Source organism: Hippopotamus amphibius, chromosome 2, assembly GCF_030028045.1.
Source record: "Hippopotamus amphibius kiboko isolate mHipAmp2 chromosome 2, mHipAmp2.hap2, whole genome shotgun sequence".
NCBI lineage: Eukaryota > Metazoa > Chordata > Mammalia > Artiodactyla > Hippopotamidae > Hippopotamus > Hippopotamus amphibius.
In genome coordinates this window covers 165,495,641-165,521,015 of record NC_080187.1, presented here as the reverse complement: position 1 = coordinate 165,521,015, position 25,375 = coordinate 165,495,641, and the positions used below count along the sequence as shown (strand labels likewise).

Genomic DNA, 25,375 nt, shown 5'->3' with positions numbered 1-25,375 from the left:
ATGCCAAATTATTATATAAAGGATTATCCTTTATATATGTATTATATATCACAATAAACCTCTGTTAAGAATTCAATCTCATTACTTACAATTATAACTATCTAGACCTAGATTTATAAATTACTCAAGTATACCTACATATCCTCAGCTGAAATCAATTACGGAAAAAAAAAAAAGCCTAAGTAGTACTTTCATTTCCTGCACATTTATAGTTTAGGCAAATTTTAGAAAATTCATTACCAAGTAGTATATACTTGGTACCAGGTTAAAAAATAATGTTACCTTATTCTAAAATGATTAAATTAGGCAATTGTTATATACTGGATTGGCCAAACAGCTTATGGAAAAACCTGAACGAACTTTTTGGCCAACCCACTATATTTTTAGAAATAATACATATGTAAAGTTCCAAGCACAATATCTGGCACTCAGTTGTCTCCTAATAAGTGATAGTTATTATTAGTTGCTAAATGTAAGCAATATGACAAAATGACTAAATAGTTCTTTTCCATATGGACTATTTCAAGTCTACTATTTCCCTGCTACTAGATCCATAAGCTAAAGTCACAGTTTAGAAAGGTACTTTGAAATGATATCTGATAGAAACAACTTCACCTAACATCAAAAAAAACCTATAAAGACAGAGAAGCCCAAAATTTCAAAATCCCTAAGACAATTACACCAAGAGCTTGCCCAACACCTTCTCTGAAGATCATATAAGCTGATCTTCAGCATATTAAAACAGCAGCAAATTTAATAATATTAAGGAGATGTGACTTGGTATTAACGTCTTCTGCAATGTAAATAAACATGATAGCTAAATTTTGTACCTTCCTCTGCTCTTGCACCTTCATGATCAGTCATTCTAGTAGAGGCTGACCTAGACTGATTTATGATTCCTGAAGGGATGAGGGGCAGCTCATCATCTCCCAGATCAGCTATCATGTCGTAGACTTTTGTCCCGTTGACCCCTGTAAATTAATGTCAGCAGTAGAGGTTCATTTAAGGGCTACCGCTTGACTTGCTAGCAGCCTTAAAAATCAACTTACTAAGAAAACAGGCTATTTTTAAGAAGTTCCAGCTATAAAAATCTGGGATAATCAAAGATGTCCTTCAATTTTCCATACCAACGCCCCCCCCCCCAAATACTGAAATAATTTAAATATTTAAGATAGTCACTATTTCTGTGGAGATACATATATACATAAAATTGAGTCTTTTGTCACTCAACCAAAGTTCTGTAAGCTCACAGACACAGAAGGTACCATTAAAATAAAAACTTTTGGTGTTTAAGTTACCATTTAATAGTGTAAAGAATAAAACATGAATATTTCCAACTTAATCCATTATTTTAAAACATTAACAAAGAAATAAGTACAAATGACTTTTATGAGGGTGCAACAAACAATTAACTTTCCCTGTGTTTATGTGGCTGTTTTCCTGCCATAGACATACAAATCTGTCATTAACAAATCAATTCCAATTTTCCTCAAAATGTTTTTTCACTTTTTCCAAATCTGAAAAACCTGATTTACCCATGAGCTCTCTTAGTTAAAACTCAGTAGCATCTACAGTATTGTGGGATCTCTTTAACTGTGAAATTCAGAAATGACAGGAGAATCATTTTTCTTATCTATTTTAAAAGAAAACAGTTTTAAGAATGTCAGGAAAAATAATTGGAAAAGACAAAAGAAAATGTTTTATAGTCAATATAAAGTAAAAACAAAACAGGCAAATCCAAGGCCATACTTTATGATCATATTTACTAATGTCAACATTAATTGACTAATTAAGACTATATTACTATTAAATTTCACTATGGCTATTAGAATATTAGTAATTCTATAGGAACTATCATTCATCTATGTATCCCTAACAGAATGCCAGGTAGTGAGATGATAAGGCTTAATGGGAATATGTAGAATCTTATACATTTATTAACTCTATTTCACAGTAATCCCTAACTTCTTAGAAATGCTTAAGCAACTCTACTTCTGGACGCAAAATGTCAAGTAGTCTCAGTTTCCTAAACTAATTATAATGGAGAAACTCAGTTATTATCTGAGGATTTTTCCCCTGACAATGAAGTTACTGTAAACAAATTCTCTAATAAATGAAAAACTGCCAACTGGATGTCTAACCATCAGTGATATTCAACAGGAAAGAAGATAAATGTTACCCTTTCTCACAGAATAGCTCTCCTTTATAACTTTCCCACTTGTGAGTACCAACACAATTGATTTGATTTCTGTTCTTAAAATTCTGCAACCACATCTTAAGAATCCCTTTTCAACTTATAAACAAGAGGGGAATGACATGACCTGTTTTTAAAAAGAATCCTCCTTTAAAGTATTCTTCAGATTAATCTCTTTCTTGCTACTGACTTTATTCTAGTCAAAGCTTTCATTCTTATGAATTACTGCACAAGGTTCCCAATTGGTTTTCTTCTCTTCCAGCTCCACTGTTTTTAATCAAATTTGAACACTACAGCTAGATTACTTTTCCAAAATTATCACATTTATCACATCACTCCTTACTCTGAAACCACAAGCAGCACTTCAACACTTTGAATCAAAGCTAACTAAAATCTTACACTTAACCCTCCATGTACTTCATGCTGATCCTATTTTCCTATTCAATCTCATCTTTTAGTGCTCCACAATACAAATCTTCCTAATTTTCAAGTCAGAGCAGTTTCCGTACAGTATCAGTATTCGCCAAGGTTCTTTCTACCATATTTTGTCATAACTCCCCTTACCTATCCCTGAGAAAGGTGAAGAAAAGGAAATAGGAGACAACATGAAAGTTACTGTTCAAACTGAGGATCCCTAATTATATAATTATTATTACTTTTTTTGGTTTGCATACTATAGCTAAACATTAGTTTCTGTGTGGCACAGTGGCAGTTTAGGAATGATGGACTGTCCCTGCTTTAATTCTAATTGCTCAAAAACTGCTAAAAGATGAAAGCAGATTTCTTAACCAGATATAACAGTCTTATCCAGTCCCTACTTTGCAGAACATCTTTCAACTAACTACACATTTAATGCTCCTTCATTCTCTTTCTAAATCTATCCAATATTCTAAATACAATAATTGTAATGAAAAGCAATTTCAAATAAAAAATTTGAAGTCTGATTAGCAATAATGAGAAAACTGTAACGGTATTAGTGTAATAGAATATTACACACAATATAAAAATATTCAAGGGCACAACTGAACTCTCATTAAGTATTAAACAAAAACTGATTCTCAATTACTGCTCTAATCTACAGAAGAAATACTCTTTCTAACTGTAACAGCAAGAAAAACTGTTCTTTTACCACTATGAATTATAATGCAACCCATCTACCTCTTAACCATGACCATCAAGTCTATACAAATGCACAATCCTCTAAACAGATTCTAGGAAAACCAAAAACAGTATGCCATGTATAAGCCATGTATAACTGCTGTGTTAGTGTTTTTAATTTCACACTCACAAACATACACGTTCATGACATGAAATTTATCTTTCCACTACTCTATTATTGTAAGTAAAACAGTAATTTTTTTCTAACTGAATCTAATGTTTTCCCTTTCTCAAATATGCCTCCCTTTGTTAATCAGCCTTATATTCTGAAGTGAAACCAAATGTTTAGCAGGGAATCTGGAAAAGATAAGTTTATTTTAGAATAAGCGTTTAGTTATGTCATGTTTGCTAGATCTGTTATATTTTCTGACTATCATCCTAATTAAAAGAAGGCTTGGGATATCCCTGGCAGTTCAGTGGTTGAGACTTTACCTTCCAATGCAGGGGGTGTGTGTTCCGGGAGCTAAAATCCCACATGCCTCGGGGCCAAAAAATCAAAACATAAAACAGAAGCAATATTGTAACTAATTCAATAAAGACTTTAAAAATGGTCCACATCAAAAAAAAAAAAAAAAAGAAAAAAGAAAGAAAAAAAAAAAAAGAAAAACAAAAAACCTTAAAAAAAAAAAAAGGCTTTGACGTGATAACTGTCATCTTAAAAAAAATCACAATATTAAGGAAAAACTAGCTGCATATTCTGCAGTTTACAAATATATACTGACTGAAAGAGCATCAAATTGATACTTTCTCCTTCTTGTTAAAATGCCTAAATTATTTTCTTGGGGGAGAAAAAAAAGAGAAAGAAACCTGAGTTGAAGAACTGAATGGTCTGTTTTAAAAGTGTGAGACTGAAGCCAGAAATACAAGACAACTGTATCGCTTAGCTGAAAATAATACCCTTAACTATGAATCAACTGTTTGTCTTTCATTTGACGCTGGAAAGAGAATAGTGAACAGTTTTACGGACTCTTCGAATTTATACTCTCTCCAAAACAGAAGCAGCTTAATCATCACAGTCATTTTATAGTAAATGCCAAGATGCTTTTATAGGCCTACTGAAAGTTATTGCTACAAAACAACAATTTCTCTTTTAAAGGTTCTAAAATGACTAATATATATAATTGGACTTAAGTCACACTGTACAAAAATCTTACATTCCCTCTTGACAGTTTGTCATCCTGAATCTAGAATAGCAAATGACAGATACTAATATGAAACTTTTTAAAAAAAAGGAAAACAAGGAAATGATCTAGGAATGCTTGTTTATAATTTATATTAAAAGAAATAACGAAAAAGTTAAAAGATTTACCTTTTCCAATGTATTGATAATCAATCAAGAGATGCATCTCTACTCTATAACAACAGTAAAGGGAAGAAGGGGAGCGACAAATCTTATTCTACACATGGAAAAGACAGGAAAGTTAGGATAAGTAAGAGTAATTAAGAAAACTAAGACAAACCAAGACTCAGATCTGTCAACGTACATATTTTCAGAATGTGAATCTCTGAAATGGAAATCTTTATCTTTGAAATGGGAAAAGTCTATTTATCTTTTGAAGAGGACATGAAATAATCTAATCTTCATGAGCCTCAATTTTTTAAGTATAAAATAGCACAGGAGTAACAATAAGGAAGAATAAGAGTACCTATCAAAGGAAAACATATTACAATCCACAATTTAAACTTTACATGTTGAAAGATTGAAACAAATAAAAAAGATTTTTACCCTCCTCCTTCATATTCTAAATAAAGGTTCCAAATTTCAGATGCTTTACCCTTACTTCAGTTGCTATACACAGTATGATTTACGGATTTACATTTTTACTGAGACATAAAATATTGCAAAAAAGGAGACCATAAAAAGCTAGAAAAATCCTAACAGACCAAGATTTTAACAAAAGATTAATTAATTCAGAACTCCGCCTCACTCCCTTTCCCAATTACAGAAAGCTTAGAAATTATTCAAACATTACAGAGTTTTAGGTTAGATAACAGTATTAAATCACTAAATTCCCTTACATTCATCACTGTACTGTGGTCATATAAGAGAATGTGTTGGACTTCCCTGGTGGCACAGTGGTGAAGAATCCGCCTGCCAATGCAGGGGACATGGGTTCAAATCCCTGGGCCGGGCAGATCCCACATGCCACGGAGCAACCAAGCCCATGTGCCACAACTACTGGGCCTGTGCTCTAGAGCCTGTGAGCCACTATTGAGCCTACGTGCCAGAACTGTTGAAGCCCACACGCACCTCGAGCCCACGCTCCCCAACAAGAGAAGCCACCGAGCTGAGAAGCCCTTGCTCTCCGCAACTAGAGAAAGCCCCATTGCACAACGAAGACCCAACACAGCCAATATAAATAAATAAATAAATAAATAAATTTTTTTTAAAAAAATGTTTGCGGTCAAGTAACATACACCAAAGTATCTAAGGAGCATCATGTCTACTACTTATTCTGTTTTCTGGACTGTTCAAAATATTAAATGTACATACTTAAAGAGAGAAGAGTTGATAAAGCAAATGTAGTAAAACATTAACATTTAAAGAAACTGTGTGAAAGTGCATGGAATACTTTATACTATTCTTAAAACTTCTCCTTAAGTCTGAAGTTACATTAAACAAAAAGTTATAAGGAAAAGAAAGCTTAACCCTTCTGAAGCTTGAGATCAAAATAACTGTATCAAGTCTCTTTAGTTTCATGGTCTTAACTTTTAGAAATACTAATAGAAAAAGTACATCTCTTACATATACCTCACTTAGCAAGAAATTAATACTGAATTTGTATCTACAGTCCAAGGCAAGGCTGTCACTTTAAGTCATTTTCTTTTGCCTGAGGCAGGAAAAAAGAAGGGTGAAATTGAGTGACCACCTGGAAGACAGATAAACAATAGCTTCCTGGCTCTTGATTTTATAAGCCTTTGCATTAAGCCAAATCATGGCTGCGTCTTCACAAAGTTAAAAAGTTTGCATTCTTGCCACCTTTTTTTCCCCATTAAAAAAAAAAGGAGGGGGGCATTTAGATTTACATCTGCTAACTTCTTATGGTAAAGTTAGCAATTAGTTTTCATGCCTCTTAGAAGCTGGAAAAAAGTCTGTAGACACTTAGTGCTATGATCCAATAGGTGTGACTTATTCACATTCTGGAATAAAGAAAAAAAAGAAAAGGCTAAAATAAAGTTTATGAGTTATTCTAACGTATACAAAGCCACATCTGGGAAAATATGAGAAGAAAACCCAACAAAAAGAGACAATAAGAATACTAAGGAAGGGGCTTCCTAGGTGGCGCAGTGGTTGGGAATCTGCCTGCCAATGCAGAGGACATGAGTTCGATCCCTGCTCCAGGAAGATCCCACATGCTGCGGAGCAACTAAGCCCGCGTGCCAAAAAAGAAAAAAAAAAAAAGAATACTAAGGAAATTCATGAATTATCTTTTCATGTAAAATTGTATATTAGCATTAATATGATGTTCTACCTGGAGTAAGACCTAAGTTTATTATCCATCAAAAAAAAAAAAAAAAAAATTCCATGGCAGGAATTCAGAGCCAACATTTTCATAGTGAACTGTAAATATTTAAGAGCAAAAAGTTTTTATTTAATTCACAAAGGAAATGTAAAAAGAAACATAATTTATTATTTCCTAATTATTCATTCCTGAGACACTGTTGGAAACTTCATCTTCATATCTACATACGTGGGTGACCTTAAAAGCACTGGTGTTTATAAAAACACAAAAATGAGAAACAATCTAAAGGATTAACTAATGGAGGCTTGGTTAAATCCACAAATTGCAATACTATGTAACGACTAAAATTATATTTTATTTAGATGACTATAAAAATTAAGAAAAGATGAGTTAAAAAACAATACAATGGGGGCTTCCTAGGTGGCGCAATGGTTGAGAATCCACCTGCCAATGCAGGGGACATGGGTTCGATCCCTGCTCCAGGAAGATCCCACATGCCGTGGAGCAACTAAGCCCGTGCGCCACAACTATTGAGCCTGCGCTTTAGAGCCCGTGAGCCACAACTCTTGAGCCCACGTGCTGCAACTACTGAAGCCCACGTGCCCAGAGCCCAAGCTCTGCAACAAGAGAAGCCACGGCAATGAGGAGCCTACACACCGCAACGAAAAGTAGCCCCCACTCACTGCAACTAAAAAGAAAGCCCGCGCACAGCAAAAAGAGACCCAACACAGACAATAAAATAATAAATAAATTAAAACAAACAAACAAACAAACAAAAAACCCACAATGATATTCGTGTTGGAAACTGTTAAAGGAGCTTTATGTATACAGACATTTAGAAAAAGTTGGAAGAATATATGCCAAATACTAATCTCTGAGTTGTAGGACTGCAGGTGATTTTTACTTTTTTCTTTGTGTCTCTATATACTACTTATATTGTTTGAATAATAAGCATGTGTTATTTTTATGGCTATATAAACAAAGTTCATTTAAAAAAAACAGATACAAAATCAAAATTAAAGGGGACTGGTTGAGTAACACAGTATACATTTTAATAATAAAATAGTATTAAGACATGAGAACCTCAGGACATGGCTCTGCGGTCTTCAGCTACTGATTTTAATCACAGTAGTCTTTAGTTCCCTTTCACCCACTTCACATATTGGGTTCTGTGATATTTTGTTTGACAACAGACTACCTTGGTATAAAGAAACTGGAGAATGTTATACAGCAGAATATTTTTTGACATGAAATGGTATCTTCTGCGAACTGTTAGGCTAAGTAGGCAACTAACAAAACTGTGCATACTATGATCCTACTAAAGAAAATTAAGTAAATTAAAATTTTATGGGGATTTTAGACTTTAGTTTCAGTTCAACTATTTCTAGTAGTTCTTAATTAAACAGGTATTTTTAAAAAAAAATTTTAGAAAAATGTAAAACTTAGAACTAAAAAAACCTTAAGTTGACTTATACCATCTTTCTAAACCTCAAAAAGGTACAGGCATACCTCGGAGATTTTGAGGGTTCAGTTCCAGACCACTGTAATAAAGTGAATGTCACAATAAAGAGAGTAACATGAATTCTTTGGCTTCCTGGTGCATATAAAAGTTATGTGTACCCTATATCATACTATAGTAAGTGTGCAATAGAATTATGTCTTTAAAAAATCTACATACCTTAATTTAAAATACTCCATTGCTAAAAAAAAAATGCAGGGTTGCCACAAACCTTCAATTTGCAAATAAATAAATAATAAAAATATGTATAGATCTAAACACATTCTATCAGGAAAAAAAATGGGGTATCTATATTTTAAATTAAAAGCAACACTAACATTTTCTAAAGAAATCTTCAGCAGATAAGTCAGTTTATGAATAACACACACAAAATAAGTAATCTAATATTCAAATAAACTACTTCATTTCTTAAAAAAAAAAAAAGGATCCAAACCCTAAAATTCTAATATCATTGTGTCTATATGAAAATGGTCAATCATGCAAAAGTACTTTTATACTCAACATGCATTAATTATATAGGTAAATGATGTTAGAGCTGAACACAGTCCCTGCCCAGCATTTAACATTTTTAAATACAGTAAGCAGTTCAATATACAGTATGAAGCTTCTTAGAGAACAGTTTGTCTTTTTATTTACATGCAATAACAAATTAGGTTATTTTATGTTAAATTAGCATAAACATTATAAAAGAAAAGTACATAACAGGTAAAACTCCCCAAACTTCTTCTTTACCTCCACAATAAATTAAACCATTCAGAAACTGCTTCAATGAAGGAAACTTATATCCTTTTCCACTGCAACTGTCATTTCATAAACTAATATATTTGTGACCAGAGAAAGGAATATGAAAGAATGCCTATATGGTTTTTGCCACTGTTGTCTACTGTTTGCTTCTAGACATAGTCAAACAAGTCAGACTAGCAGGAATCTATGGCCAGTTCAAAATAAAATTCCCGCAAAATAAATTTCAGTTTCTCCATAACACTCACAGGTCTGAAGATGATTTTCATGTGGCTGTTCTTAAGCTTGAGTCACAAAATGGAAATGAATTACTTCTTTGAGAGATGCTGTAGTTAAATTTACACTTTTACAATACATTGGTCAGGATATTAACAGTGAAAAATACACCAAGGCACCCAAAGACATTCAGCTATTGACCAAATAAACCCTACACTGCTACCACAACCCTCTCCTCTGGCCTTAATCCACCAGAGTAGCCAAGAAATACCACTTAAGAGAGCTTTTTTGGCTACTGTTGTTGTTTGTGGCTGATCAAGGCCAGAAAGCACACACTATAGAAAGGGCTTTCCTATTCACTGTATTTTGGAATTCTCAAAGTGAAATGTAACCTGGATATGAGCTGGTTACAGCAAAAATATGTAGCAAAAATATAGAAATTTATACTTTCTTTCTTTTGAACAAATTTCTATTATTTTTCATCCCAAGGCCAACATTCCTTACTATTTGGTAAACTTTTTAAAGCTTAAAATACAGATGAAAACCTTGAAATCTTTCCTTCATCCTTATCCACATATTTAAAATGATTTCCCACTTGATCAATAATATATCCTAAATTATATTCAAATAAATTTCAATTATACAACAGACAAAGTTTAAAGTTAGTTGCCCCCTTTATGAAACAAAAAGTAGACAAAAAATCAGAACTGAAGAATTTTTTTTCTCAAAGATTGGTATACAAAAATTATAATAGAATCTGCACTTACTCTTTACCCCTTTCTTCCCCTTTCGTTCCTTCTTGTACTGTTCCTTCAGTTTACTTATTAGTCCCTGGTCTACATCCCAAACCTCAGTAGTTGGGGAGAGGTCATCTTTATCTACATGCAGCATATTATTAAAAGAAAAAAAATCAGCAGTTGGCAATGCAAGCTGTTGGCAGTAAACTGTTATAGCTTTATATAATCATAATAAAAATGTACTAATAGCATATACTCAAAGTACTTTAAAGGTGCAGTCTCAGTTTTGGTATTCACAACTCAAACTTTCTAAAAGCCCATCTGGTAAGTTTCTAAACATTTAATACTACGAACAACAGTTAAATGGTGCTTCATTTCTATGAATCACAAATTTGAAGGTTATTATTCTTTTAATAACTGAGATATTCTTACAATGGACTAACATTAGAAATCTAATGTTATAAAAAATAGATCACTGCATCTTTATACAAATGCTAATAAAAAATTATTCAGCCAGCATCATAAAAGCAAATGAATGAATTACATGCGAACTACTTATAAAAGTGCAAGCTGGAAAGGTCAGTGCCGTTTTATTGATAAAAATATTCATGCACCTTCTGTCACATTGATTCTGCATGCACAAAATAACTGTACTAATGGAGAGGCATTCTAGTCCAATATAATACATACATGTATTCCAAAATACAATGTCTCAAATAATCCATACCAAGCATTCAGAGAAGCCCACCTCTGCCCCCATCCCACCCAAATAGTTCAACATCTCATTACCTTCTTCCATTGGTCTACAACTAAGATTAGCAAAAAAAACAAAAAAACAAAAACTCAAATTCCACTGAAGAACTTTTTAAGAATTGATATTTTTAGGGTAAGATAAAAGCAGTGACAAGCACGGAGAAGTGAAAACATACATTGCTATACATCTGCTAAGGATGATACTTCAGCTATTTTAGCTGAATAAACAAATCCATATTTGTTTTAAGTAAATCTGTGTCTAGAAAAAATTTACCCTGTAGTAAACTAGAGGAAACACAGCATTAAAAAGAAACAGAATAAAAATATCTATTTGAATTATTTTAGCTATTAAAGGCTTTTCCATCCTTTAAGTTTTAAACTGTCATTGTTTAAGTTTAAAGCTGTTATTAGGAAGTTTAACATTCTGTTAAAGAACAACAAGGGACTTATATAACGCAGTTTTTAAACAAAAATTATACCAAAACACACAGGCTTAAGTCAATCAAGAAGACTGACATAAGAGGGAGATTTCAGAGAAAACATACTTAAAAATTTTTTGATAACTCATTATATTCTGCCTTACAAGTCTTTTATAAAGTCCCTAGGCCTCACTAATTGCATCTATACAGTGGACATAAAAAAAGCATTTTTTCCTTACAGATAGTTACATGTAGTAAACATAAAAAATACTCAAATTTAAATGGTACAAAGGGGAATTTCCTGACAGTCCAGTGGTTCTGGACTCAGCACTTTCACTGCCAGGGTCCGGGTTCAATCCCTGTTTGGAAACTAAGATCCCACAAGCCTCGGGGCATGGCAAAAAACAAAACAAAACAAAACAAAATGAACAAACAAAAAAGGTACCCAGAAACTCAATTTACTGTACCTTGAATTTTTCCTACTATAATTATTATCACTTTCTCCCTTATGGTAAGTACTATGGTCTTAGGTATCAGTATGTCAAAAGCTAAATACGAAACTTTAATTTGCTAACTTGAATTACTTGAAACTAGGCTGTTCAAGCCTGAAATTTACACATATAATTGTCAAATCTGCAAACTGTAATACTGTTTGTAGTACAGTTGTAATACTGATTTAAAGAGAAAATTCACTTTTCATGTACTCTAATCATGAATTTCCTGAAAACAATGCTATATCAAGAAAAGTTCTGTCAATTAATCAAATACTCTAAGAAAAAGTGTGATCTAAAGAATTAACCGCTTGTACTCATCTTAATAAAGCTAACAATTCTTATTTTTAAAAGTGACAAACTAACACATTTTGAGCAAGCTTTGTTAAACCTCACAGAAACAACAAAAAACTTAAGTTATATAAATTTGCACAGGAAGTTAGATAAAACAGGAATGTTTAGTAAGTTTTTTAAAAAGCCTTTGTAGAAAAAAAAAAGCTGTGAATAGCTCTAATTGGAGCAGCAAAGGGTAGTGAAGTAAAAAAGCAAAGAGAATAAAAAAAGATAAGCTTAAGAAAAAAATAAATACTACTTGCAAGATAACCTGAAATCTAGAAAACAAAGGTAAACTTAAGGCAGTGCAAAGAACAGGCTGGTGAATGCATGTGCACAAACATACTGCAACTTGCCTGGTAAGTTAACAGCTGATTTGCTATTGCTTATAAGAAATGGTTAAGAGCAAAAGGGAAGAGGTAGCATAATCTTCTACATATTAATTCTGTTTTTAAAAAATCTAGGGGAAAAAAAAATACCAAGAAATGAGGTTGAATCAGTTACGGGAACTTTTTTGTTTAAAAGAAAACACAAATATGCACAAAAAAATTGACCCTTGACAACTCAAAACCACAAAAGTCTAAAACTTTGTTATGGTGATTCTAACTACCAAAGCAAAGGAATTATACAAATCTATTTAATGTAGCACAAATTTGTAACTAACTTATGCGGATATTCAGTACTTTATCCATTATATTTAAATACAAACATTCAGTATTTTATAGTCCTATAAATTCTACAGACCACAGTTTTGAAGTGTAGGCGACAATAACTAAACATTCTTAAAATGCCTAGTCTCCATGAGAGAAACAGCAGAATTAGAAATGCTCACTAATATTTCTGATTACGCCAAGAAGTAAAAACTACTAAAATTAAACCCAGACTACCTGTAACGTAGATGACAGAAGAGAAAGATTTAAAAGCTTTCTAAAAAGCAGTGATTTCATAGGATAAAAGGATTCAAAATTAGAAATATCTGAGTAGACTGCTAGTATACAAAATAAAAAATAACAAATTATCCAATGTGGTTGAATATTGGGATGTTTCATTATGACAGATTATTTATTGAAAACAAAAAACAAAACTGTCTTTTACCCAATAATTTCAATATGAAAAGCATTACCTTTCCATTTGTAAGTAAATTCAAAATTTAAGTAAATGAATTAAATAAATATAAAGGGGTATTTGTATATCTAGCCTCTTTGTTTTGGAAAAAACTGAATATAACATCTGTTGAGTAAAAATGATAAATTCAAAAGCACTGCATAGATCTTTTGACAGTTTTCATTTCTTAAAGAAAGAAACTTCTTGAACCATTTTGTTCTTAACAGGAGTCCTTTCCTTCTCAAGAACTTAAAATGCTTTCAAGGTGTTTTAGATTTGTCCAGAAGGAAGAGACTCTGTCGGTTACTTCCATTTACACAAAAAGATTCAGGTCACTCTCAAATATTAATAGTAAAAGTAAATAAAGTATTAACAGTTGTCATTCACTAATTAGGTCCTCTCTGGAAACTCTGCTCTGTAGTCAAAAGTCTTTGGACAGAAGGACCAATCAACACACATAATACAGTACCTTTAATATAGAAATAACGTTATTTTGTACAAATTAAATTCCTGAAATTTTTATATATTCTTCTGACTGACAGTTAAACGTTTAGCAATTTTTGGTGAAGAAAATAGAAATGGATATATGCTGAGATTTAGCTATACAGATGTTTGAAAACTGCTTTTGAACTTTTTATTTAATAAAAATAATCTAAACGTACCTCAGTAGAGTCCCCCCAGTTATATAAATAGTGGAACATACTGATAGAATATTATGCAATTATTGAAAATCATGTTGCAGAAGAATAATACATTAACTGGAAAGTGTGGGTTATAAATCAGCACACAGTAAAATCCTCTGTTAAATAAAGATAGATATAAATATTAACCATGATTCTCTCTACACAGTAGTGTTATAGTTGATTTTTAATTTTCTTCTTCACATGTATCTGTGGGTTCTAAACCTCCTAAAAACACATTAATTATAAAATAATTATGTATTTATAAAATTTAAATATATTTATATAATTATTTTAAAATCCAGAAAAAGATAAACAGTATTTCAGAAACTACTGGAAAAAAAATAAGTTATTTCTAACACTGAATGGGTTGTACAGAGACATTAGAAGAAAACAGATATTTTTACTCTTTCTCTTGAGCAAGGTTAATTCTTAAGAAGAGTAAACTTCTATAACATAGCTATTTTCAAATAATAAATACAAAAATGTATATTCAAAGTCTAGAAAGTAACTGTGGAATTTTTTAGTATTTTCAATTAATATGCCTCATCTCTTTTCACTTAGAAAAGAGAAGTAAAGATCTGAAAACAATGCTTGAGAATCATAAACAATGAGAAAGCTGATAACAAAATTCAGATCTTTTAAGTACTTAATTTGTACCAGGATAGTCAATAAACATTATCTCTTAGGTTTTGTCTCTCCTTCTATTAGCAATATTCAGCTTCAATACATAAATGTGGCATTTTTTAAAAAAATCCAAGTGTGTTTCCTTACTACCAAAGTAGTTTTAAAAAATCTAGTGATAATTTCTCTTGCTAGTAACTAAGCAACTTTGGTATTCATGGGAAATATGCATTAAAGTACTTAGTAACCTTCTCCAATAAAGCTTTGTAAACACAATCTGAGTTCTCCCTACCAGGTAACATGTTGCTATTAAATGATGACTGAACAATTTTTAATAGGAACAACATAGTGGACCTCAGCTATTATCTTAAAATACTTTGTACACTTTTACTTTACTTTTTAATGGGGTTTTTAAACCCTGTATAAATGGAACTGTTTTATCCCTTTTAGTTATGGCTGGATTATTATCAGCAGTAGGTATCACTTCCAAAGGCTAGGCTCTTACACATTTGTACAGTGAATATTATATGTAATAAAGTCTAATATTTTCACTAAATCTTGTTCAATATAGAGCTATAGTCCAAGATTAGTACCTTTATTACCTCCCTGCAATAAATCACACAATACCACATAGGCATACTGAAAAGAGTTATCTTCTTGAAACCCAGATTCATTACCAAATTAAATCATGGGAATATTTAAAACTGTATATATGCTTTTTTAAAAAACATCTGCCAAGAAGAAAGGAACTGGATTTCTAAATTGACTAAATGTTTCAACTTTAAACCAAGACAATTTGCAAAAATCAAAATCCACCAAAAGTCATGTATTAAAGTTTAGTCACCAAATCTAGATAAATTGGTGCAAAATACTCTGAAATTATTCACTACCACTCTTCTTGCTGTCAGTTTAATTGCCACCATACATTCAGATATACACATTCCACAGATTATATTTAATAAAATACATCTTTAAGGGCTAGATGTTTTCCCACCCCCATATTTCTTTATCACCTTACCCCATTCTGTGCCATCCCCTGAACTCCGTGCTTCTCCAGCTCCTTCACCGTCTTCAGCAGTCACTAAAAAATCAAATTCTTTCAGTGCTTCCTCAGTATCAGGATCATCGGTTAGGTCAGCAGCTAAACCTTCATTACCTATCTGTAAATGGAACATAAGCCAAGAATTACCTTTACACTAAATTGTAAAGGGGCCCTGCCCTTTATGTTTTCACAAAATTATCTTTACATTTGCACTCTCAATTTTAGATTACTTAGATACAAAATTTTAGACTTTCCACATAGTTCACCAATCCCAAATTATACCCTAAATAAATGGTTATCAACAGTACTGTGTGAAGACTGTTATAAAATGTGATGTAACCAATGTTGTAGTAAGAATGGTTAAAATCTTAATCTTCAAGTATGATGATTTTTACAAAGAACTTCTCCAATAACAACAGATTCACAGGTACCTCTATTAAAGATACACACACTTACATTCTAATACACTGCATTGAATTGACCTCACTGAGAACTGCACATGTAGTCCATAACCCATAAGGATATGGCATGGCTAATAAGGACATTCATGAAAGTCAATAGCTGTGGTACTTACAGCAGTGCTTCCCAGAACAAAAAAATAGGGAAGGATCAAAATCTCTATTCACCCATGTTCTACATATGAGTATGTTCCACATACGAAATGTGGCAGAAAGGCTGAAAACTGCTTTTATAGACTGGAAGCTTTTGAGAAACACTGGCATTTTTCCCACATTACTGTAAAATCCCCAAGAACTACAACGGAACCCATCCACTTTTTTTTTTTAAACACACTTGAAATACTGTACAGTACTATAATTCACACATGGATCATTTAATCTACTTTTGCTCTTATAGCTAATCCACATCAACACTAAAATACATAAACCTGTTTCATAGGTTATGAGCAAAAGCAAATTTTTACTAATCCTTAACAAAGAATTAGAGTGTTGACACATACATTTACAACTCTTAGTTTACTCCCTTACCCAGGATGGGAGTATCACCCCACTTCAGTTACAATTTACCACTTGCTTACTGTGCATGAAGAGACAGACTTCAGCACTTCTTAATTGTGACAGGAGTGGCGAGGATGTAGCTTTTTAAAAAACACTTCAAATCACTGGACTAGTTCTATAAAAATAGACCCTTTCTTGCCATTTAGTTTATAATACAACAAATAATAATTTCTACTATGTGTAGATTCTACTATGTACAGATTCAATATGAACTGACTATATAAAACTTTCAAGTGACACAATAAAAAATGATCAATCACTCCCAATGTAACTTAAGACATTTTGAAATTTTCTATTCCAAATACATGACTACATATACTTTAGCTGACAAGAATAGAAAACGGAATTCTTACTTTGTGTTTATTTATCCGATGTTTGTCTTTTCCTTCTGGAATGCCTTCAATCATGTCATTTTCCTCTTCTTCATCGCTGTCATCAGCATTTTCTAAGAAATTGAATGTCTCAAGAACATCACCAGAAGGCCTGTAAGAGAGGAAAAAGATGAACCAAAATATTCCAATGATTAATTCTAGTATTTCTTTCTGTCTCCTATTTAAAATAGTACTTGAAGGTAGTAGAGATTCAAATGAAAACTTACTTATAATGTATTATCTAAATATTCTACCCAAAAATGTTTGAAAGATCATTTATGTTCTACTGTTAAAGTATCAATACAAATGGTTGTTAAGTTTCTACAATGAAAATACTTTAAGTAATTACTGCATCAAAATAAAAACACTATAGTATTAGGCACTCAAATGTGCTATTATTTTTCAAAATAAAGCCATCACAAGCAAGCAACTTAAACTCAGCATTTCTTACAGCTCTAACCTCTTAGAGCTTGGCCCAAATGCTTAAGGACTAAAACTGAAGTTTAATTTATCAGGCTGCCCAGATTTAAAGTTATGGTAAATCAGATATAGAACATTCCAATCCATTTCACAGATTTTCTTATCTAGAAAACAGGATTATATTAATATACTAAAGAAATACTTTCGGGACTTCCCTGGTGGTCCAGTGGTTAAGACTCCACATTCCCAATGCAGGGGGGCCCAGGTTTGATGCCAGGTCATGAAACTATGAGATTCCACATGCCAAAACTAAGAGCCCACATGGAGCAACTAAAAGATTTCACATGCCGCAACTAAAAACATGCTGTATGCAGCAACTAAGACCTGGCACAGCCAAATAAATGAATAAATATTTGTTTAAATTACTTAAAAAAAAAACTTTCAAGTGTTTCAGAACCACTCATATAATAGGTAACAGGGCTAATCTATTTTTATCTACTTATGAAGTCATTTTAAAACTATAACCTGAATTTCTCCTCTAAGTACACAAAAAGGTTTTCAAATAGTTGTTTAAATGTCTAAAAACAGGGACCTCCTTGGTGGCGCAGTGGTTAAGAATCTGCCTGCCAATGCAGGACACACGGGTTTGAGCCCTGGCCCCAGAAGATTCCACATGCCAAGGAGCAACTAAGCCAGCGTGCCACAATTACTGAGCCTGCGTGCTGCAACTACCGAAGCCCGCGCACCTAGAGTCCATGCTCTGCAACAAGAGAAGCCACCGCAATGAGCAGCCCACACACCGCAACGAAGACTACCCCCACTCACCACAACTACAGAAAGCCTGAGTGCAGCAATGAAGACCCAACACAACCAATCAATTAAAAAAAAAATGTCTAAAATCAGAGGCTGCCACGGAAAGCTTCAGCTGAACACAGACTCTCACCATGAAAGTCTCAACTCTTTCACTGACTAGCTGCCTGAATTTGGCCAAGTCACTTAAAGCTTCTGGCCTCAACTTCTTTACCTGTAAACTGTGGGGGTTAAACTAGATGATCTCAAATATCCTTACCAATATGAAAAGTACATGGTAACAAAAAGAATAACAGTCTAAAAGGATTTTTTCCCCTCCCTGACTGGTTCTATCAGTCCAAATTAAGAATATAATACAATTCAGACTATTTTTAAATTGCACTTTAACATGACATAGGGTTTTGATAGGTCTATTATACTCTGCCTAATCTAGCACATGGTTCAAGGATCTGTATGAAAACTGAATGCAGACAGATTTTTTTTTCAAGTACAAATTAGTAAGAACAAACCAAAAACTACCACAGTAACAAAACACATACTTCTCAGCTCAGCATTAATATTTCTCAATATTTGGGAATTAAATGAAATGCAAAAAAAGTATTTGACAAAATTGGCACACCAATGACAGAAAAATAAAAAATAGTAAATTTAAGACATGAGGGACTTCCCTGGTGGTGCAATGGTTAAGAATGCGCCTGCCAATGCAGGGTACATGGGTTCAAGCCCTGCCCTGGGAAGGTCCCACATGCCGCAGAGCAACTAAGCCCATGCGCCACAACTACTGAGCCTGAGTGCCACAACTACTGAAGCCCACTTGCCTAGAGCCCATGCTCCGCAACATGAGAAGCCACTGCAATGAGAAGCCCGCACACCACAATGAAGAGTAGCCTCCACTTGCCACAACTAGAGAAAGCCCGCATGTAGCAATAGCAATGAAGACCCTACAAGCCAATAAAAATTAATTAATTTAAAAAGAGACATGAGAGTTTTGTTTTGAATTTTGATAAGTACTGTTGTTTCTTCGATAGAAATTCCTGTCTCTAAAGAGAGAACTCATGTTTTAGGTTTTTAAAATTGTATTTGATCACAGCCCAATACATGTGCAAAGTTTTGAAAGTCAGAGACAATCAATAAAAGAAAGAATTGATGAATCGCATTTTTCAAAAGTAAAAACTTTTGTTCCTAGAAAGACACAGTTGGCTGCCACCGCCGCCTGCCCTCCCAGCCTGGGAGGCAGACTGGACCTTGAGCAGCTGCAAGCTCACTTGAGCTGGCCGTGGCCAGAGAGGCAGCGCCCTCTGCCCGTCCCACACTCGTGGGCCTGGCCAAGCAGGGGAGCGCCCAGGGATGCCCCAGTGGCCCAGAGTGTGGGAAGCGGTAGCTGCATGGTGAGGGTAGTGGGACCCGAGACTGCGAGGAACTGTTGCCGCAGTTGCCGGCCCCCGTGGCCTACATACCTGGTGGGGGTGCCCCAGCATCGGGGGCAGCCCCCGGGGGCTCCCAGTACTACCTGTGCCATCACAGAGAATGACCGCAGATGGACTGAGTACCATAGGACAGAAACTGCAGTCAACAACCTCAATCAACCCCACTTTCTCTAAGATGTTCGTCCTTGACTACCACTTCAAGGAGGTGCAGAAGGTCAAGTTTGCCCTGTTCGACCAGGACAAGTCCAGCACGCAGCTCAAAAAGAATGATTTCCTGGGCCAGTCCTCCTGCAGCCTGCGCACAATCGTCTCCAGCCAGATCACTTGGCCTCTGCTATTGATGATGACAAGCCTTTGGGGAAAAGCTTGATTATGATTGCTGTCCAAGAGCTGTCAGACAACTGGGTCATCATGCTGAGCCTGGTGGGCAGGAAGCTGGACAAAAAGGATCTCTTTCAGAAGTCGGACCTGTTTCTCAAGTTTTATAAACCAGGAGATGATGGCAAGTGGATGCTGGTCCACAGGACAGAAGCGATCAAGTACACGCTGGACCCCGAGTGGAAGCCATTCACCGTGCCACTGGTGTCCCTGTGTGATGGGGACATGGAGAAGCCCACCCAGGTTATGTGCTATGACTATGACAACCACAGGGACCATGACTTCATCAGTGAGTTCCAGACCTCAGTGATGTGTGAGGCTTGTGACGGCGTCCCTTGGGAGTTTGAGTGTATCAACTCCAAGAAGAAGAAGAACTATAAAAACTTGGGCATCATTATCATGCTCTTGTGTTCCTGCAAGATAAACCAGGACTACTCCTTCCTGGACTACATCCTGGGAGGCTGCCAGCTCATGTTCACCGCTGGGATAGACTTCACAGCCTCCAATGGAAATCCCCTCAACCCTTCCTCTTTGCACTATAATCAACCCCATGAGCACCAATGAATATTTGTCAGCCATCTGGGCTGTTGTGCAGATCATTCAGGACTATGACAGTGATAAGATGTTTCCAGCTCTGGGATTTGGGGCACAGTTACCCCCAGACTGGAAGGTTTCCCATGAGTTTGCCATCAACTTCAACCTGACCAACCCCTTCTTCTCAGGTGTAGACGGCACTGCCCAGGCACATTCGGCTTGCCTGCCCCACATCTGCTTCTATGGTCCCATCAATTTCTCTCCTATTGTCAACCACGTGGCCTGGTTTGCAGCCCAAACCACGCAGCAGCAGAGAGCCACACGATACTTCATCCTCCTCATCATCACAGATGGCATCATCAGCGATACGGAAGAGGTATGGCAGGCCATGGTGCAGGCTTCCAAGCTGCCCATGTCCATCATCATTGTGGGCATGGGTAACACCGACTTTGCTGCCATGGAGTTCCTGGACAGGGACAGCTGCACGCTACACTCCCACACAGGGAGGAGGCAGCCGGAGATACTGTGCAGTTTGTGCCCTTTCGAGAATTCTGCAACGTGGCAAAAGAAACCTGGGCCAAAGCTGTGCTGGGGGAGCTGACCCAACAGGCTGTTCAGTATTTCAAGCATAAAAACCTGACCCCCACCAACTCAGAGTCCGCCTGAGTGCCAGCCCTCACCCAGCAGTAGCATGCCAGCTGGGTCTCCCACCCTCCCCAGGAATATGCACGCTCACCTTGCTCCTTGCAGGTGTTTTTTTTGTTTGTTTTTTTCAAAAAAACTGATTCACATTTTTATTTTTTCAACCTGACCTCCACCCCCAACTTCCCCCAGCCCAGCTGGGCTTCCTTTGTTGGAGTCAACTGATGATGCTCCCAGGACAAACTGGCTTCCTCTCCTCCTCTCCCCACCCTTGCCACTCTTAAGTATTCAATGTACTTTGCATAACTTTAGTGGAATTATTGTTAGAGGAAAAAAAAAAGAATAAAATTTTTACAATAAAAAATAATTTAATTTAATAAAGTAAAATAAAAAGACATAGTTAAGCAAATTTAAAGAAAAGTCTACAGATTCAGAGAAAATATTTGCAAATCACACATTTAATGAAGGACTATATAAAGAACACTTGAATCTCAACAGTAACAAATAAAAATGAAAAAATGGGAAAATTATTCAAACAGATCCTGTACCAAAAGATAGGTGAATGGCATAAACAGATGCTCAACATCATTATTCTTTAGGAAAATGGAAATTAAAGCAACCATGGACTGTGAAGGGTCTGAGACTGCATCCTACTTGCAAGCTAACATGCTGTTTCTCTTGAGATATTTTCTTTTCAGCATTCACAATGATGGCCCTTGTATGGATTTTTTAAAATTAATTTTATAGTGTAACTGGGGAAAATCCTTTCAATGTGAAAACAAACATCCTTACAAATATATTCTGTAAATATATTCCAGAAATTTTTTTAAATTATTACTTTAAAAATCTTTTGAACACCATTTCACCAGTTCTCTCTTTCTGAAACTCCTATTCAGATGCTGGCCCTCTTGGACTGATCTTTAAATTTTCCTATCTTTTCAGTCCTACTTTTTTTACCCTTTTCTCTTTTCTGGGAGAGTCTTTTAAACTTATCTTCCAAGTTTTATATGAAAATTATTTAGATCACACTTTTAAATTTCTTTTAGCTCTTTTCTGATCTCTGATTGAACCTTATAAAATAACACCTATTGTCTTCTCACAGTCCTCTCCAAAGAGTAATTATAGTTTTGAAAGTCTTTGGCTCTCTCTTTTGAGTTCCTTCTTTTGGTTTGGTTCCTTTGGTCTCCAATTTTCATATTAAAGTTAAAGTCTTTCCTTAACTGTTAACAGAGAGGCATAGAAAAACTAGTTGGATATATTGTGTACATGGCTGAGGCTTGTCAAAGCAGCTTCACTACTGTATAACAGGGCAGAGTCTCAGCCATTTCAGTGGCAGATCCCAACTGTCAGTATCATAACGTCTTCTCTATTAATGTGATCATACTCCTGCCTGGAAGGGATTTAAGACCAGCTGCCAATATGCCAGAAGCCAAGTAGAAAAAAAACAGGGAATCTCACTGCTCAGCTAGCGATTTTCAGATAATCCTCCTGTTTTCAGTATAGTAACCCACCCTACAGTTGCTTGATTTCTTAAGAAATCAGAAATCACTGGAATTCACCAGAAATTAGAATTCACCAGAAAATATACCACCATTCTTTCGGAAAGGGGAGCGGTGTTCAAGCGGCTACACAGGATAAAAGAGGGGGTTTGCAATTCTAACTGCCTCTTACATAAACTTGAAACTAATCTCTATTAATAGCCCCCTCTAAACCTGACTCCAGATGTACCTGATACCTCTAACTCCTTAGCTTTTGGAACTTTACTGGCATTTTGGGACTTGAATTGGCTTGTTCATTTTCTTCTTTCCAACTTCCAAAATTATTAAGTTCTCCCTGACAGACAATATGTCCTCTCATTCTTTCTATATATTCAACATTTTGTCCTTATGTGTTAATGTATCTTAAAAAGTCCTTAACTGATACCTTAACAGAGGTTCCAGAAGGCACAAAGTAAAATGTGCCTTTAATCCACTATGCTTAAGTGCACATCTACATCCATGGAATTCTTAAAATAATTTTTTTCTTTGCCAACTACTTATTTACTATCCTTTCTCATTCAAAAAAAAAGCAATCAATAGAATTTTTTAAATTATATATCCAGATGAAGGGAAAATAGAAATGAAACCAAGAGTAAGGCTGTTAAGTAAAAGGGTAAAAAGGAGCCAGTGCATTTTCTAGAGATGAGGGAACCCTACAAATATAGCAAGATTTCAAACAGTAAGAGTAAAAAGAAAGAGCAACTACTGGAGGTTCAAAGGTACATCAGACCAATTACTACGAAGGTATGATGTTTCAGTCATGCAAAAGGAAAAAGTTCTAGAGAAGTGCTCTACAATAATTGTACTTATGGTCAACAATACTACATCATACACTTAAAATTTATTAAGACAGATCTCATGTTACGTATTTTTTACATAACAGAAAAAAACGATTAAAGTCTTAATCTTGCAAAGGCAAGAAGCTTTACAAGGAGAAGATACAGTCTGTTGTGGATTTTCAATTCAGATTCAGGTGTGATAATAGTAAACTGCATTCCTCTAAAGTATTTATAAATACTATGAAATATTTAGCCTGGTTAGCTGACAAGTTTAGTTTAAAATACGTAACAATAGCCTTGCTTTTTCCCTAAAGCTATGAAAACTCTATGATTCCTGAAATCCAGAGTAAAGAAAACAAGGGCTCTGTTAAATGTCAAATTGTTGTTTTTACTTTCCAATATTTGTACATAAAATATAACAATTTATAAAATTATAAATATATTTTATATTTACTTTTAGAAAGTTGATTTCACATGATGGAATATCTTCCGTGGTTTGTGTGATTAGTCATTTCATTTTTTTTTTCAATCTTTCTATCCTGCGTCTCCACACTATGTTGCATTGCTCTTTGAGATAAGGACAAACTTTAGAACATAATTTCTCACACCCTCCATAGTCTGTAACACATGTTCCTGGAGTTAACAGATTTTAGACACATATTTGTTGATTATTAACTGTGTAAGTTCCAATTGATGATAAAATGGCCAGGAAAAGCATGATCTGGATAGGTTGACTTTTTTACAGAAGACAATCTCACTTTATGACTTGGAGCCCACAAAATATTCCTTCTTGCCCTTTGTATACATCAAAGGGAGTCATAGTTTTTATTCCTTTAAATATCATATGCTTATTTCTATTCCAGCTTTTTCTGAAATACTCTTGTAACTGTAACTAAGAAGGATTAAACAAGAGAAGAAAATGTCAACATTTCTTCCATTCTAATAAAGTAGGGCAAAGTGAATATAAGGCAATGATAAGCTTAAGCATCTTAATTTGCCTTTTCTCAGAAGTCTGATTCTGTGTGAAGACTAGAAAAAATGGTCCCTAATTTAAAGGAAAGTAACAGTGACAATACAAATTAGAAGAGGCCAAATGAAAAAATGAATGGTATAGAAAGTAAGAATTATTGGAATTTAGAGGAGAGAATGAAGCCTCAGAATGTTCTGTGACAAGCTGAATGTCAATGAAACGGTGAACTTCAATTAGTACTCAAATTGTTTTTATTAAAGAGACCTGATTTCTGAGAAATAAAATCCCCAAGCTAAAGGCTTATGTTAACTTGAGAGTTAACATGTTTTAAACAACTGCATGATGTCATAAAATATATCTAAGGTATAAAACAATGCTAGTTTATAAACTGTATATATTATTAATTTCTTAGGATCTAAACTAACTAATGAACTCATTTTGGCTTTTTTCCATTCTTTTTCTTTCTTTGTCCTTCCAACCTATGTAATTCAAGGTAATATCTAATGGTAAAAAATGAAAAAAAAATGAAAAAAGTTCCACCTGCTTGACAACTTGCATTTATCAAATCTGTACTATAATCAAAAGTATATCCACTGGACAGAAAATAAGAAGTGCTGACAGGATGTAGAGAAATCAGAATTCTTGGAAAAGGAGTTTGGAAATTCCTCAAAAAGGTAAACACAGAGTTAGTGTATGACTTAGCAATTTCACTCCTAGGTATAAACCCAAGAGACTTGAAAACATATGTCCATACCTGCAGACCGATGTGCCCACCAATTTAACAAATGGATTAACAAAATGTGATAGAGCCATAGAAAAGAATATTATTTGGCAATAAGAAGAAACGAATTACTGAGGCATGCTACAACATGATGAATCTTAAAAATATTATGCTACCTAAAAGAAGCTACCCACAAAATAACCATTTACATAAAATATCTAGAATAGGCAAATCTATAGGGACAATGCGTATTAATGGTTGCCTAGGGTGGGTGAGAGGAAGGAGTACAGGAAA

The 25,375-nt window shown here is 34.6% G+C and overlaps 1 protein-coding gene and 1 pseudogene across 3 annotated transcripts in view; one reads left to right on the top strand and one right to left on the bottom strand.

Annotated features, from left to right (window-relative positions):
- Positions 1-25,375, bottom strand: part of STRN3 (striatin 3) — a 122,900-nt gene that overhangs the window by 21,799 nt on the left and 75,726 nt on the right. Inside the window, exons 6-9 of one of the 3 annotated variants that reach the window (XM_057720923.1) lie at positions 16,845-16,974; positions 15,452-15,593; positions 10,060-10,170; positions 831-971 (exon numbers count right to left, since the gene is read on the bottom strand). In XM_057720923.1, coding sequence (XP_057576906.1) covers positions 831-971; positions 10,060-10,170; positions 15,452-15,593; positions 16,845-16,974 — 524 coding nt within the window. The remainder of the gene's footprint in view (positions 1-830; positions 972-10,059; positions 10,171-15,451; positions 15,594-16,844; positions 16,975-25,375) is intronic. The other 2 variants (XM_057720921.1, XM_057720922.1) reach the window with 2 other exon arrangements.
- On the top strand, positions 18,227-21,097 carry LOC130846658 (copine-2-like; annotated as a pseudogene).